Source organism: Canis aureus, chromosome 8, assembly GCF_053574225.1.
Source record: "Canis aureus isolate CA01 chromosome 8, VMU_Caureus_v.1.0, whole genome shotgun sequence".
In the NCBI taxonomy this organism is placed as follows: domain Eukaryota; kingdom Metazoa; phylum Chordata; class Mammalia; order Carnivora; family Canidae; genus Canis; species Canis aureus.
In genome coordinates, this window is record NC_135618.1 from 54907118 (window position 1) to 54924710 (window position 17593).

The window sequence follows — 17593 nt, forward strand, 5'->3', positions numbered from 1 at the left end:
GCAGCGCGCGCGGCTCGGCATTTCTCTAGGAGCCCGAGCGGGGCCCGCGCCAGCGCCAGCGCCACCGTCCGGTCCGCCCGCCCGCCCGCCTGCCCGCGCCGCCACCGAGCGTTCGGGGCGCCGCGCTCCGGGGACCGGGCATGGGGCTTCGGGCTTCGGGCGCGCTCCGGAGCCGGCGCACGTGAGACCCGAGCAGCGCCGCCCGGAGCCCCGCGGCCCGGGACGGGGAGATGCGGGGCGCGCAGCCGCCCGCGCCCCGAGGAGCCGCCGCGCCCGGGGTCCCCGGGCATGGTGCGCGCCCCGGCCGGCAGCGCCCGGAGAAGACGGCGCCCCCCACGCCCGCCCCGCGGGGCCGGAGCCGGGCCCGCGCCGCGCCTGCCCCCTAGGCGGCCGCAGGGCCCCAGCAGCTCCGCCGCCGGCGCCCCCCGGAAACCATGACCCCCGGCGCGGGCCCATGGAGCCATGGCCTATAGGGTCCTGGGCCGCGCGGGGCCAGCTCAGCCGCGGAGGGCGCGCAGGCTGCTCTTCGCCTTCACGCTCTCGCTCTCCTGCACTTACCTGTGCTACAGCCTCCTGTGCTGCTGCGACGACCTGGGCCGGAGCCGCCTCCTGGGCGCGCCTCGCTGCCTGCGCGGGGCCGGCGCGGGCGGCCAGAAACTTCTCCCGAAGTCCCGCCCCTGCGATCCCCCGGGGCCCACGCCCAGCGCGCCCGCCGCCCGCCTGCCGGCTGCCAACCACTCGGGCTCGGCCAGGCTGGGCACCAAGCGGCTGCCCCAAGCCCTCATCGTGGGCGTGAAGAAGGGGGGCACGCGGGCCGTGCTGGAGTTCATCCGCGTGCACCCGGACGTGCGGGCCTTGGGCACCGAGCCCCACTTCTTCGACAGGAACTACGGCCGCGGGCTGGACTGGTACAGGTAAGGAGGGGGCGCCCCCTCCCGCGCGCCGCGCGCCGCGCCCCCCTCCCCCGTCGCGTGCATCCTTAGGGCCGCCTCCCGCGTCTTCTCTCCCCCTTAATCCTGCTCGTTGTGTGGGTCCAGGCTGACACGTGGGGGGGACTCCACGGAGTAAATCCGCTGAACTTCCCAGGGATGGTGTAGACGGCCACGCGCTTTCTAGAACTGCAAAGGGCAGCTGTATCTGGAGGCGCCGGAACGCAAGGGGTGTCTCTAGCCAAACCTCCGGGCGAGCCGGTGGGCTGCCTCCTTGTCCAGCCTCCGGGGTGGAGCAGGGTGCCGGGGGCCAGGGGGGCGCTCCCCTGACCTTCGCTGATCTTTCCAGGCATCTGAAGGACCCTGAGAAGGGAAGCTTGGAATAGGGCCCCCTTGCGGCAGGGCGCGCGCCTGGGTGAGGTCTCGGGCCAGAGAGGTGTGGGGATGAAGGTGGTCCCTTCTGGAGGGTCATTCCCAGCTCCAGGTATTTGCTGCTCTGCGTGAGCTGAGACCCACCTCTCCCTGCCCCCCCCCCCCCCGTCGCTCTGACTCTGAGTTAGTGGTCTTGGGTGGTGGAAAGGAACCCTGGATTTGAGTCCTGCTCTGTCACTTAGCTTGAGCAAATGCCTGAAACTCTTCGAGATCCATCACAATGGGCAGGAAAACCTTCCAAGGTCTTCCGAAAGTGCCTTCAAAGTGTAAAAAAGACACCTGCACTAGGTGGTGCTTCTAAACCAGCAGGCAGGATATGGAATTTGGGATACAGCCGGCGCCTCACATAAGGGCTGGCCTGGGTCCTAGGGACAGCCAATCATAGACTGTTCACTCCTCCACTGCACTGACAGGGATGAGAGGCCCCCAGGCTGGTGGTGTCTGAAGGGGGATAGCCTGAAGCTTCTGGAAGGTGACAGCCTCTGCTATTCAATGCCCGTCTGCCTCCTAGACCCAGTGTGGTGCAGGATTGGCCCAAATGTGGGCTGAGTCAGGGCATCCCCCAGAGTGAAATAATGTATGTGCTCCCCATAACACGTGGGTCCCAGAATTCCCATCATTTACCTGACCCCTTGAAGACCTTCTAGAAATGTCTGCATAGTACTGGAACTGGGGAGGAGTAACATGGTAGCTGACACAGTAACTACAGCTGATTTTTGCTATTACCTGTTAGTAGAAGTCGTAAGCATATTGGACAAATGAAAACTTCATTAGAAGAGGGGACCGCTCTGGGCTCACAATAAGGGGCCCTTGGATTTCCAAGGGGACAACAGGGCCACTTAGCCCTGACCTGCAATGCTCATGGTTGTGGGGGCAAAGGACGGGACACGCACTGTCCCTAGGAGGCAGACACACACTGTGTCTCCGGTAGAGCCCAGCAGGAGACACCCAGCCTGTTGGTGGCCCTGGCACCGTTATGTTGGCTGAATGGAATAGGGTGACACAGAACGGTAGGTCCGGTGCCTCCCGAGCTGTGACTCACAGGCATCCCGTCTGGGTGTACGGGGCGTTCGAGGACCGCGTCAGAGCCAGACCCTAGGGAGAGGGAGGCAAACGCATGGGGCAGCAGAACCCTGTGTGGGTCAGCCATGGTCAGCATGGTAATGCACAGCAGGCTTTCCTCGATGGAAAATCTGAAAGATTATTGTGAAACCCTTTGCCAGTACGAAGTACCTTTTAAGTGCAAAATAGCAAAATTCTGAGCTTTTAGGTATTGTGTCCTCCAGTAAACCCCATACCCCACACCCAGCGTCTGCCCTCCTCTCTCCTGGGTCCACCAGCAAACAACTTACCCCAGGCTTCCTTTGCAGAGCCTGTGTCATTCAGGGATGGCTGCTTTTTATTTTTAACCTTGGCATGTGTGATTCTAAGCCAGCTTAGCTGTGAACCTTAGAGATGGGAGCCATGCCTTTTTTTTTTTTTCTTTTATAGCACATTTGGATTCTGCTAAAATTCTCAGCTGAATCTTGGTAGGTTTTATTTAACATCAAGCACACTGACAGCTCCACTTCTCTCTCTCTCTCCCCTCCACCCTACCTCCCAGGGTCTGAGTTTACCCTCCCTATCACCCTTTGTGTTTCTAGAACGATTAGCCCAGAGGTCTGGCACCAGATTGCCCCATCTTACCACTTCCCCGGGAGGGCTGGGAGCCTACAGCTCAAGAAAGGGCTGTGTGGTTTGTGCTTCTCTCCGTCGCAGACCCACACTCTCAGAGCCCAGGGGTTAGGTTGTGGATTGCCATTTCTACTTAAGGTCGTACTGCCTCATTAGGAGGCTGTTTCCACACTTTCCAGAACATTTCTCTGTATGTGCTTTATCCTTTATTACTACTCAAGAAATAGGCATTCGTTGCAGGAGTGACAGGGATTCTTGTGATCCTTTAAAACCCATGTTCTCACTTTATCCCCAAATTCTGTGAGTTTGGACAGCAGGTGATAGGATGCTCCTCTTTCTGCCCACTGCCTGTGTCATTTCACAGATGTGAAAACTGTAGCCCCAAAACAGCATCTTAAATGGGGTCACAGCAAGTTGTGAGCCAGAAGTCAATGGCATGCTGTATCCCACAGAGATACACACGCTCATGTGTGTGTGCGCGTTTCCAGCCAAGTGCGCTGGTGGTTGCTCTGCACAGCTTGCCACCATAGTGCCAGCGTCTGCTGGGTAGGCATGGCCAAAGAGCCCTTGCACCCATGGTGGCAGACTGTTTTGCAGAGGTGGAGTTCAGAGTGACAGACCAGCAGGCCGTGGATCACATTATAATCTCTCCATGGCCAAGTCCCCGGGAACAGCTTCCTGGGTCCCGAGGCCCCAGAACAGAGAGATAGTAGAAAAATCCAACGTTACCCTCAACCCAAAGGAGAGCCTTCTTTCTATGGAGAGAAGCCAGGAGGAAACAAACAGTGCCTGAAGACGGAGTGCTTCCACCTGGAGAGACCAGGAGCCGGAATCTGTGCCTGCCTTGTCTCCACCTGAGCCCCTTCTAGGAACCAGCCCAGTTCTGGCCGCCCTAGGAGAGCTCAGCACTCTGCTTTGGGATCCCTCCCCTTAGATGTTTCTCTGAGTTCTGTCACCTACGTGTGTCTGGCTTGGTTGCCCTCTCCCAGTTTAGCTCCCTAAATGGCAGCTGGGCCTGCAGGGTGAGGTCGACTAGATGTCTAGACAGGTCGGCAGAGTCACAGTAGGTTGAAGAGGGAACCAGGTATGGTGTCCAGATGCTGTGGGATTTGCAGACTGTGGTCCTCCTAGAGTAGGGCCTGTAGCAACCATCACAGAAGGTGGTTTTGAAGAATGAATGAAACACTGTGTGGGAAAGTGCCCTGGAAAAGTCTGTGAGAGGGGCGTCTGTGTGGCTCAGTAAGTTAAGTGTCTGCCTTTGGGTCAGATCGTGATCTCAGGGTCCTGGGATTGAGCCTCACATGGGGCTCTCTGCTCAGTGGGGAGTCTGCTTCTCCCTCAGTGTGCGTGCTTTATCTCTTGTTCTCTCTCTCAAATGAATCTTAAAAAAAAAAAAAAAAAAGAAAAGTCTGTAGTATGTAAAGATGGGGCAGCCGTGTTACTACTGTTGCCACTGTGGCTGCTGCTTCTACCAGCACTTCTGGATCACTGTCAGTACTAGTAGTGTTAGAACTACTGGGCTTTGCCTCGGCTGCTGTTAACCAGATGGGGCTGAGGAATTAGTTCCCAGGACAGTAGTTCCATGATCAACTAGGTAGGGTCCTGATCTTGAGTTGTAATTTCAGCTCTGCTTCAATTTGCTTTTTTCGGTTTTGGTCTTCTTTTCCTCCCTCCCTCTCTTGCTTCCTTTCTTCAGCATCAGTAAAAAAGTGGCATCACATTTCTGGGTGTCCGTTTGCTCACCTTTAACATGGAACTGATGTCTGACCTGCTTTACAACCTTCATGAAACTCCAGTAAGACAATATGCGAAGAGGCCGCTCCCAATCTAAGATCATAGTTGGGATGTTCTCATTTAGCAAGGGTTGGGTGTGAGTCAGAATTACTTGGGGTCTTCACTTTTCATAGAGAAATACAAACTGTACATTGTCTAGTAGTTTTTAGTTTGGGGGCGGAGGTGCTCAGTTTCATCGGAAGTGTTCTCCGTTTTGCTAGTTTTTGGGGATGGCAGAGGGGTGAGGGCAGGGTGTGAGGAGGACGTGACTCCTCTCTCAGTGCATCGAAATGCCACCATGGGCAAGTTTAGACATGATCGTTGACTCTGTGCTCTGGTGACAACATTTTGATAGATAAGCCTGTTCTGTAAACTATAGGCTTCACATCTCAGGTTATTTGTTCAGCATTGATGGTGGTGTGGGGAGGGTGTGAGGCAGAGAAGACACAGCGTGTGCCCTGGACACAGCAGCCTCAGTAAGAAAGGGAATCAAAAGCAAAGAATACAGTCTATCACTGGTTGCAGCCCCTTTCAATCAGGAAGTCAAATTCTGATAGCAAAGCAAAACTTTAGAAAGAAATAAGACCAAAGGGAGAAGTCCATGCCATCTTTAACCAACTGAGCAACACCTGACACGGGCTGCTTCATGCCGGTCAGGTGTGCACAGAATCATGCGCGTGCACACCCACACATGTGCCCTTGCACGCCCAATTACAGCGTCTCTGCAGACACAGGTCTTAAGAGGAGTTTTCCTGCCTCGGTCCAGGAGGATGTCACATATGCTGATTAAATGAAATCATTGAGTCCATAAATCCTCCGTCCTTCGTGCGCTTGCTGTCAGCCTGGCAGCGCGCTGGAGATGTAATAGTTAGCTCTAGCACGTGTACGGTCAGGCACCTCGGAACATTCAGGATGGGCAGGCTGAACTGTCATTGCTCAGAAACATGTTTTGAAGAGCTGGCTTCACTCCCCACCCCCAGAGCTTACAGGGACAGTGGGTGAGCTCACCCTAGAACATGCTATCCTCCAGGCCTCTGGTATGTGGCTACTTAAGGGGAAAAGACCCTACAACCCTAGTGCTTTTCAAGCTGCCACGCGTTGTTAAGGCTATTTGGGATGTGAAAATATCATTTATCAAAGATTCTAAGAGCCCCTCTCTTCCTGCATTTTTAACATCCCTGAAATGGGGGTACCTGACATTTGATGGGATCTTAGATGCAGTGAGGTAATGCTTCCATGTTGGGTGGAAACTCTGTCCCCCAGAGCTGCCTTCTACCGTGGGGACCCATTTGGATCTTCCAAAGAGCCCGACAGTAGGTGGCAGATCCCCTGCCCCAGCAGGGAGCACCCAGGTTGCTGTCTCTACAGCCACCAGGGGCCCCTTCTGATTGCTCAGGGAGCTGCACCCATTTTAGATCTGTGTCACCCATGCCATCTCCCTGCCAGTGTCCATCCTGAAATGAGAAACAGTGTGGCCTGATTTCCCAAAAGGAGATAATAAGATGCCATAGCAGACATGTTCTTCTTGGGCTGCTGGACCGCCTGGATATTTGGAGGTGCATCCGGAGCATCCCTAACAGGCTCAGGGCAGAGGCAGTGCCCAACAGGTGCTACTGCCTGCATGCTTGCTAACGATCCCGTACATCTGCCGCATCAGAGTGCAGAACAACTCTCTTCCCTTTGCTTAGACCTCCGTGAGTCAGCCCTGAATGCCTGAGTGACAGAGTGGGTGGGGAGGAGGTGGGAGCACACAGCTCTCTATCCATCAGGGTCCCCTCACCTCCGGAGGACTTGGAGGGGAGGCCCAGAGGGCTTGGCAGCAGGGGGAGCGGGTAGTCAGGTTGGAGGGGTCGGAAAGGTGGCAGCCCGATCTAAACCTGTGGGACTCCCTCTCTCCTCCAGAGGTAACCCGGGACAGGTTAATCCGTGTATTTGTCAAACGCCTACCATGGGCCGGGCTCAGTGCCAGGCTGCTGTAGGCCAGCCTTTGCTGCCACTTTGTTCTCCTCATGGGCTGCAGGCATGGGCCGTGGTGCTTTTGTAGTCCACGGGCAGCTTGACGGGGTGGGTAAAGCCACCAGTGAGTGGAAATAACTTAGCATTTCAGAGGTAATTGCTGCCTGTCAAGCCACACAGCTGGGCTGTTGGCCCAGTGCTGTGTTCATGGAGGGAGGGTGGGGGGGTTGGCTTTCTCAGCAAGATAATGGCCGAGGGAAAGGGGGCATAACTGAGCATCTTCCAAGGCACACGGGCCAGGGCTACTGATCGGGTTGCCTGGGGCTTGGGCGACATGTGGCTTCCTGGGCGCAAGTCCACTGGGAGTGTCTTCCCAAAGCTTTGGAATCAGAGGCTCAGTGCCCATGGCCACCAGCTCCCCTGAGGAAGAAACCTAGTGCATCCGCTCGGGGTAGGAGCCAGGGACCTCTCCCTACCATCCTCTGAGAGCAGCGTTTCCCAAGCTTCAGACATCCTTATGCCACCTTCGTGATGTTTCCCAAACTCTGGCATGGCCTCTGCTATTACATTCTTAATATTTTTGTTTAAGTTAGCACATTTAAAGAGTGTAACTTTTTCATAAAGAACTGGGCTTATTTTTGTCTTCAGTGTGAATATTTTGGAAACTTAATGTAAACTTCAGAAGTGACAAAGGATGTCCCATGAAAATTATTCCGTCCTCCCCACCCCTGTTTCTGTGTGTGCAGTTCCTCTTCCCAGAGCCATCACATGTCCTTCTAGAGATGTGCTAATGTGTTTGTAAACCTAAGACACGATAGGCAGGTAGAGTGAAAACACATGTTTTTTAAAAAAACAACTTGATTTCAAAACCACCCTACATGGGAAACCAGCCTCACCTGCCACAATTAGAAGGGAAACGTAAGAATAAATAGTGCAATTGAAGTTTGCTTCCTCAGGTGGCTAGGATGTTCCAAGCCTGTGGCTTGCCCTCTAAAAGAGGGTACTAGGGGATGCTAGTAAGAGCCAGTTAAAGAAATCTTAATTTCAGCATGAGACTTTCCTTTTTCCTTGGTGTAGGTGAATAGAAGGAGTGGAAGCAAAATGTAAAAGGTAACAAATTTTCTCACCATGAGAAATAGTCAATGATACTTAATAAATAATTCATAACTTAATAATAATTCACAACTACCCAGTGATCTTTAGCAGGTCTGTGGAGTACTCCAGATTACCGAGATGAGCCATCCAGCCGACATCCATCTGGGGAAACACTGCTACAATTTGCAGGAAATCCACCCTAAATAAATCCTGAGAGGTTTCTCCCTTTCAGATTCCTTTGATGTGTTAATGATTGGAAGAGACAGCCAGAGGAAAACTTAGAACAAATAAGAGCTTTCGGAGAAGTATTTTGACTTGCAGTATTTACAAGGGAGCCTAGCCTTCAGAAGAATAGGCTTCCCAGAATAAAGGGTATAGCAGTATTTAAAGGGGGAAATAAAACCAAATCGAAACCTTGCCATTGGTTTCTTCACTGTTCCCATGGGTGGAAAAACCGCATTCTTCCCCACGATTATCAGATCAGATCTATGTGGGTCGTTACATACACATCTGCAAGGCATCAGTGTTGCAAAAGTCAGACGTATAAGTTGTTTCCACTAGGGACTCAACAATTTATGGCAACTTAGGGCAATTGGGCTCAAGCCTTTTTTTTTTTTTTTTTTTTTTTTTTTTTGAGGCTTATGCAAGACAAGGTGTCTTTTTAAATTTTCAGGATGCAAATTCTACTTCTACTTCTTCTACTTTGTGATGCATGATGTGAGACTCCAACTTAGTATCAGGACAAGATGACACTTTTGCTTTCTCAGCTCCGTAGAGGGAGCTCCACAGGGGAGAATTGTCCCTGGGACATACTGTCCCTGGATATCCAGCAGCAGCAGTTTAGAGGGTGTCTGTGATGTCAGGGCTCCCCGAGCTTGCCTTTAGGTGGGTAGATCGCCATCAACACTGATGAAGAGGTGGTTGGCTTCCTGCAAACTCAGCCCCCCACCACCCCCGATCTCAGCTCTCACAGCTGGGTGAAGGAGTCCCGCATCCACCTTGAGGCTGGTGGAGAGATGAGCAAGGCATTGCAGCCTTGGCTCTTGGGGGAGCCATGCTCCTCTGGGGGAATGAGAAGGAGCATCTCATTGGAAGAAGGGAGAACAGCCCAGATTCAAAGGGCATGGGCGAGATGACCTCAAAATGGGATTAAGGAGGCAAAAAGCACCAAGGCAGGTGGTTTCCATGCAGTGGCTAAAAACTCACCTCTGGAATCAGAATGAACAGGTTGGACTCTCACTTCCAGCCCCTGCCAGGTGTGTGTCCACCAGCCAGCGGCTTCTCTGGCTCAGTTCCATCTGCATACTGGGATGAATCCTGTTTCCTCACCCCAGTAGCTTGCTGTGAGGATCGAATGAGTGATAACATGCACAGGTGCTCAGATTTCTGGCATCAGAAGGTGTCCAACAAGGGTTACCTGTCATTATTAGTCTGTATTGAGCTAGATGCTGAGGGCCTAGAGATAAGTAGGGTATGGTTCCTGCCACGGGGTTTCATGGTTTGATGCGGTTATGAGATGTTCATGGAAAATCAGATGGTGAGAGATACCATGTAGAGATCCAGGCAGAGCTGTAGCAGCACAAAAAGGAGATGAAATCCAACTGGGAGAGTTTTGGAAGGCTTCCTGGACGACGAGGCAGTGTGTTATTTGGGTCTCAGGGGGCAGATAGGATATTCAAAGGGGGTGACTGAAGTTGGGGGCAGGGGGCGTCTAGAGACGCTGTTTCTAAGTACATTCATGCCACAGTTTCACTTCTCATTTCAGTCCTGTGCACATTTATTGACCACCGACTAAATACCAGACACAGACTATATACCAGTGCTAAGCCCTGGAAACGTGAAGATGGGAAATAGGATCTCTCCCTTAAAGAGTAGAAGGGCACACAAGTCCAGTAGCAAGACTAGCAGAGAGGGAGAATGCTTCAGCCCTGTGGGATCACAGGGGAGGGGTCCCCACCCAGCATGGCTTAGAGAGGCACTGTGGGGAGCTGATGCCTCAGCTCTAGTGCATTGGCATTTGCCGTATCCTAGATCTGGCTGCTTCTCGTTGTGGAGGCTCCAGCTCAGATGTCACCTACTCAAAGGCATCTGTGTTGGACACTAGATACGGTGTGAAGGTGCATATGCAGGATGTGCTGAGGGATTTGGCCATGGCGAGGCGAGAGGGTGGGGTGTCAAGGAAGGCCGAGGTGGGACGAGGGCGGTGGTGGTGCTGCTTGCTGCCGACTACCTCCATTAATGGCTTGCTGTCTTTCAGGCCCTGACCAGTGACAGGCTGGGGCTTGACCCTCACACTCTTCCTATAACAGCCCCTGGCTTGCCTGGCCAGATGTCTATCTCTAGTTGTCCTTGAACTAACCAAAGACAGGAAAGTCATGTTCTGTGGTAGCTTGGAGGCTTCAGAGTCTCCTCCAAATAGGTAGGAGATGGCATTGTCCCTCTTTCTAGGGATCTCTGAGGCCCTTTTTGCAAATGCAGCATTCTTAGGTAACGTCTTGAGATCCTTTGAAGGTTAAATTGGCTTTGCTCTGCCCCAGAGTAGGTACATGCCACTTGGTGTATATGTGTCCTCCGGTTTCTCATTCTCATTCCAGCCTCATCAACATGCATGACGAGGGAGCAGCCTTGATGGCATTGCTAGATTGAGGGGGCTTGCATGTGTGGGTCCCTTCAAACAGAACTGAACACTGTAGTGCCTTTCCGCAAGATAATGGGGATCTGAATCTCCCCGACCTCCCCGGAGCTGCCAGAGCATGGGAAAATATTCTCTGCTTTGGCAGCCTCTTTGCAGTGTTTCTGCTTTGATGGTTTTAATGAAGATATGAAATCACCTAACAGCTTTCATTTTGCTCAAGCGAGATGGCTGAAAGTGGAGGTAGCATTTCCCAGGATCAATCCCCATTTTCAGAAGTGGTTGGTTAAACTGTCTGCAGTTTATGGCCACTTCTGGCTGAAACCATGGGGGATCTGAATTATTAATTCCGTGAAAAATGAGTTAAGTCATTGCAAAGCTCCGTGGTGGCAAAATCCCTACTGGAGGCCCCCTTCCTGTCTGGTACTTTCTAGCACAGACGTCTCCCTTAACCAGAAGTCCTGGAGACCCTTGACTGGATCGCTGTCTGCCTGTCTGTCATTTCTCCAGGAGAGAGAGAACTTGACTTGATTCAGTTATTTCCTGCCGAGGATGAAGCAAGGGAAATGGGCATAAATGACTCTGGGAAGTATTTATGTCAAAGCCATTTTGATAGGCACTCAAATTTGGGCATCATTCAGAGGACAAGTGTGCAAGCAAGGTCATCTCTCCACCATGCACCCCTGAGCACCTCTACCCTCTCCGGGTGGCTGATGCCCAGGGAAGTGTGTAAAAAGCACGGAGAGCTCTGAGCTGGTATGAGTATGGCATGGTGAGCAGGGGCAGTGACTGAGCTGCCCAGACCTTGCATCTTGCAGAGGAGCAGTTTGGAGTGACAATGGCATCCTCCAGGAACTCCGTAGACACACACACGTGAGTGAATGACGTTGGCTGTGGGACAGGAAAGAAAAAGGACAACAAGACAAGTCCCAGTCAGAGAGGGTGCTTGTCCCATTTAGAGGGGACATCCACTAGTTAATCTCAACAGATTTATTGCCAGATCTTCTAGGTTTTTCCTTTTTTAGAACAAAACTTAAAATGTGGCATCTTTAAAAAAGAAAAGCAAAATTCAATTTATAATTGTGTCTTACTGATTCATAAGTTCTGTAGAATAGCTGTGGACCAAACCGAGCATGTTTTGGGGCTGGATGTTACCTGTAACTAACCATCCTTTCATGACTTGGACAGGCTGGGTCGTAGAAACAGGCACCACTGCTCGCCTGTCCTGCCTATGGCCTGCATTAGCTCTGAGGTGAGTTGCCACCTTTCTAAGCGTGGCTTTCTCCTATGCAAGATGGGACTAGGTGGTTGTAGTGACTCAGTGTTGTGAGTACACGTTAGATTTTATTCCTGTTGTGATCCCCCTTCCGGGATCGTGCTCGGGGGAGGTATGACTGTCACTAAGCTGATGGGCATGCCTGGAAGACAAGAGGCACAACATGGACCTTTTCAAGGGGAGGAAAACTGGAGTCTTATCAGTTGGGCCAATAGGGAGGAGAAGAATCTAGAGCCAAGATGACCTATGGTTGGAGGAACCCATGTGCTTCTAGAACTGGCCCCCAGGGAGGGAGCCTCCAATCCCCAGCACCCCTTGTTATCATTCTTGTGTGTTGTCCTTGGAGTCCCTGGAGGATCTTGAGTTTGTGATGCCACCCCTGCCCCAGACTGCCATTGCAGCTTGGGCATGGCCCCCAGTGCGCAGGGCCATTCAGAACAGCTCAGTACTCTACAGCCTTCTGATCCTTCTTTTTTCTTTCATAACTGGATAGGGTAGAGCAGCTCAGCGGTCCATGCTTTACAGATGACCTGGCTTGCACAAAAGGTACCTGTCTCTCTAACTCGGTGGTTGGGTGTAGACAAGAGTCTAACTTGGAGAGTGGATCTTGCTAGCAAGGAGAGGCTAAGAGGGATGGGCAAGGGGTAGACCTAGAGATCAGCCTGGGAGAATTTTTGTTCAGCCTCCACCAGGAGTTGACACCTTCAGAATGACAAACACTGGGATGGGGGCTGCAGAGGAGGCTGGGGGAGGGATCATGATGGAGTCGAGGAGGCAGCCGCCCTTGAGGAGGACCAGTTGTGTCAGAGTTGACACTGTTCCCTTTCAAGCCAAGCAGACCTGTGATGGGCAGAGAGGTCCTTGGGACCTCTACATGGTCAGTACTGAGACCCCGGATACATGAACCATGGGTGGAAGAGCTGGCTCTGTCACGCCTGGGGCCAGCCTTGTCTATTGGCCTCCTCAGGCATAGGGTCACCATGGTTCTGAGATCTGACACCGCATCATGACCTTCAGTCACTTGGAGACCATCTTCACAGTTGGGGATGTGTCTACAGAGCTTCCATTTACGTCACATGACCTTTAAAGTTCACTCATAACTTTTGCTGTAACATATTTACCTCAACGTGAAACTTCACGTCACCAACCTATGTGAGAATCCCCCACTGGCCCTGAGTAGAAAATTGTCATAAAAACAGAGTCAGTAGAAACCAAACAGCACACTTCAGTTCCAGCCCGTAGAGTTGTCTGTGCCACGCTCGGCTGGAGCCGGAGACCCAGTCTCGTTCTTTCTGGTGAGGAGAGGGATGGGGGATGGAGCCCATTAGAGAGGCATTAACAATGTTTTAGCACCTGAGACTCTCTCCATGGGGTAATAGGAAGATTTGAATAGAAAGAAAAAGGAAAGATCATTATTTTCTGGTGATGTGATAAAGTGGCATCATGGGTCATGGCCATGGGCCACCTACATTTTTCCTTTTCAGCTGGTGGTACACGTCGCACACTTTAGGGACCTACCGGCCAGCCCACTTAGATCCCTCTTGCTTTGATGTCGCTGTATTATTTTATCATACTTGCTTGTCATGGTCCATCAACAGCTTGGGAGGGACTGGCTGACATTACCAAGTCTGGGTGGTTTCAAAAGCTGTGATTCCAATTTTAATTGCAAATTGATGGGGCATTATGGGAAAAGCGAATGGAGACGTGAAGATCTGGAAGAGAAGATCCAGCTCTGCTGTATTTTTAGATTTTTCTTTTCCCCCCTGGATCGGTTTTGTATAATTTTATCTGGACTCTCGGTTTGGTAAGTTCCAGCAGCTTCTCGCTACTCTATTACCTGAGGGCCAACCCAAAGTTGCTTTACAATTCCAGTTTAAACGACCTGCGTAAAACCTTTATCTGTTGCTCCTTAAAAACACTGTGACTTGGATGAATGTCAAAGGCATTATGCCGAGTGAAAGAAAGGTTATGTACTGTATGATTCCATTTATATGACACCCTCAAACAGTCAAAACTATAGTGATAAAGAACAAATCAGTGGTTGCCAGGGTTTAGGGCAGGGGGAGGATATGATTGTAAAGAAGCAGATAAGGAGATTTTTTTAGGGGGTGATGGGGCCGTTCTGTATCCTGATTGTGGTGGCGATCACATGAATCTATACACGTGTTAAAATTCAGAGAGCCGAACACCAGTCAAAAGTCCATTTCAGGGATCCCTGGGTGGCGCAGCGGTTTAGCGCCTGCCTTTGGCCCAGGGCGCGATCCTGGAGACCCGGGATCGAATCCCACGTCGGGCTCCCGGTGCGTGGAGCCTGCTTCTCCCTCTGCCTATGTCTCTGCCTCTCTCTCTCACTGTGTGTCTATCATAAATAAATTTAAAAAAAAAATTTCTTAAAAAAAAAAAAAAGTCCATTTCACTGTGCAGTACTTTTAAAGATTAAAAAAAAAAAAAAACCCAAAACTTGATTTAAAAAAGAAAACATCTGGGATTGTGGAACTCTGCCGCCAATAGGCATCCCAGGTCCCAAATCCTCATTACCAAAAAGCCAACAGTTCCCACATTTTTGGAGTTTACCAGCCTTCCTCACTTCCACCCTGATTATGAATTAGAATCCGTCCCCCCCAGCCCAGCCTCCCCTTTCCTGAACGATGTGAGGAGCTGAAGCAAAGCTTGGGACGTTCCCATTGAGGTCTGGGGCCACAGTGGGGCTGGCACAGACATCCAGCCAGGTTTCCCCCTGAGGGTCTCAGGTCGGGACTGTGGGCAGCAGCAGTGGCAGATGCATCTCATGATCAGAGTGCCTGCTGGTGGGTAGCAGACCTGCCTGTGGTCCTGGGGACATTCAGCGTGGGGAGAAATGGGTCACAAACCACGGTTGGAAGAAGAATTGAGGATTCCCCCTCAAACAAAAGCATTCACAGTGTACTGATAGCGTGTCTGACCTCCTGACCACCAGACAAACCTAAGGACTGAACTAAGCAGCATCCCCTTGCTCACCCCAGCCTCCACCCTCAACCAACCCAGCGGAGACAAAGTGCACCCTGTCCAGCCTGAGCACCCCCAGAGCTGGGGAAGAGCACCATAGGTTGGAGGTACCCAGTTTCCCTCTGCCCAGCACTTGGTAGAGACCCCATGCCTCCCTGAGCCCCTGCATGCCGCAAGACTTCACTTCCCAGCTGCTGCCCAAGGGGGGCACCCAGTCATGTTCTCTCTTCCCATGGTGACAGAAATCAGACACAGTGACCACGCCTATAACAGAAAGCAGCCACAAAAGCCACCAGGCTCCCCTGCATCCTCCCCTGAACCCCACTTCCTCCTGGGCTTGGTTTGAATGGGTTTCTTTGCCTTAGGTGGCTAAGACGATACTTGGATGGTCGTACTGAAGCCACCTACCTGGGCTGGAGGCAAAAGTGTGCGCATTGCCAGCCCATGGGTGGTGACTAGATTCATGGAAGTGGGTGCAGTTAACTCTGGAGCCCGAATAGCTGCAGCAGGAGGGCACGGGGGTAGGGGGCATGACCAGGGAGTAAATGAATGTGGGTGACAGGGAGGAGGCAAAGGGTGGTCTGTGCAGAAGCCACAGTGAAGCAGAGGTCAGGTGCACGTTCGAGATGCCCACCCATCCAGCATCCCTTCCTCTGTGCCAGCCCCTGAGGGAAAGATTGCTCCTATTTTCTCAACTTTACAATTTTCCCATGGTTACTGGTCTGTTTGGACTCTTCTAGAGTCAGCTTCAGCAAATCATACTAACCTATCTTAAAAAAAGATGATCATACTACATATCAAGACGTCTGACATCTGCTGCTGGCCTCAACGTCCCCAGCATACAAATACTCAGGCTTTTCTGATTATAATTCATCTATAAGTAAAGAAGAAAACATGCTAATAAAGATAGAGCCACATGCTGGAATTCAGCATAGCAGATAAAGAAAAATACACGCTGACATGGGAAGTTCTCATGATCTATTGTTCAGGTGAAGAAAGAGCAAGGTGAAAAACACACTTTGTGTGAAATGGAGGGGGATAATATATATCAGAATTTTCTTCCTGATGCATACATAAATTTTGAAAGGATACACAAGAAACTGGGTGGCTAGGGACAGGGTAGGAGGGAGATTGTCACTACACACGTTTTATATTTTTTTGAGCTGTGTGAGTATATTCTTTGAAAAATTAAAATAGAAACTGCATTATGACAAAATAAGGAAACTGATAAAAGAATTAAAAGTCCCCCAAATGGTACTTATGGTTGGAACCACTGTTAGCATTCTGTTTTTTACCCCACCAGACAAATCTATACCATTCTATGCATACATATATATTATTTTACATCATTTTATAACTTGCGATTTCATTTAAAAATATAACATGGATATCCTTCCCTGACAATATGCATGGATCTACAGAATCATTTAAAATGCCTTTAGTTAGGGAATCCCTGGGTGGCTCAGCGGTATGGCGCCTACCTTTGGCCCAGGGTGCGATCCTGGAGTCCTGGGATCAAGTCCCGCGTCGGGCTCCCTGCGTGGAGCCTGCTTCTCCCTCTGCCTGTGTCTCTGCCTCTCTCTCTCTATGTCTATAATAAATAAATAAATATTTTTTAAAAAAATAAATAAAAATAAAAATGCCTTTAGTTAGACCATTATTTAATCACATTAAAAAAAATAAAAATAAAAATGCCTTTAGTTAGACCATTATTTATTTAATCACATTTAATCACAATAATCATATTGACACTTAGCTTGTCCTCACGTTTTATTATTTAAAAATGTCAGCCACAAGCACCTTGTCCATTTTCTTCCCCCTGAGGATAAATCTCTTACAGAAAAATTTCTGGACTTAAAAAAAAAAAAAAAGGGAAAATTTCTGGACTTGAGAATAAGCATACTTGAAAGAAAAAAGTTTTTGAGACAAATTAGCAGTCCTCCCCTACCCCTATGACAATATGGCAGAGGCATCTCTACTCTCTACTGGCAGAGCTGAAAAGGGCTTTTCCTCCTTATAACCTTGTCATGGCTGATTTTCAGCAATCGATTTGATGATCTTTGCCAATGTAATGCGTGAAAATAATCTCCTTTTAATTTGAAAAGTTTTGGTAGAAATTTAGACATGTCTACTGGCCACTGGTATTTATTTTCTGAAAATTTTGGCTAATAGTTTTTACTTTCAGAGATTTTTGTCTTTTTAAAAGAGATGGCGAGAGATTCAGGATGTTCATTCTGGGTTCACTTCATACTTTTAGCACCATCTTATTTCAGATGTGTTTCTGGGTGAATAGAATTTGGCTGGCTTTTATGTATTTTTCTGCAGTCTGATAATCCTCTTTCAATAAGAGCATGTTTATGTGTGTTCTGATTATCAGCTTATTTGGACTTTGATCTATCATTTATTTTGTTCATTTTCCTTCCTCCTTTTTTTTCCCCTCTCCTGACTCTGCGATTGGATCAGTGGAGCTTACTTTTCTTCCCTCTATTGGAGTGGAAGTTATACAAGCTATATCTGTGCTTTTAATGCTTGCCCTTACATCTGACCAAGCAAAGCCTTAGCAAAAAGTAATAGAGCATCAGGACTCCCAACTTCTCCTGCGCCCCAACACCATCCATATTTTTTACCACCCTCCCCCACAACATCATCCATATTATGGTTGCCCAGTATTTCACTCCACTTACTTTTGTCATTTTAATATTTATCAAAATAATGCCTACATCGTCTAAACAGTTAAATAATATCATAAGGCTTATCATCAAAACTGCAGCCCACTGTGTATCTCCCAACATTCTGATTCCCATGCAGTGGAGCAACCGATTTTGATTGCTTTGGCTCTCT

General features: G+C 50.2%; 1 protein-coding gene across 1 annotated transcript in view; it reads left to right on the forward strand.

Annotated features, from left to right (window-relative positions):
• Positions 1-356: 356 nt before the first annotated feature.
• The window catches only part of HS3ST2 (heparan sulfate-glucosamine 3-sulfotransferase 2), a 90617-nt gene continuing 73380 nt past the window's right edge, over positions 357-17593 (forward strand). Inside the window, exon 1 of the mRNA XM_077906987.1 lies at positions 357-914. Within this exon, the coding sequence (XP_077763113.1) occupies positions 463-914 (452 nt within the window). The 5' untranslated portion in view covers positions 357-462. The remainder of the gene's footprint in view (positions 915-17593) is intronic.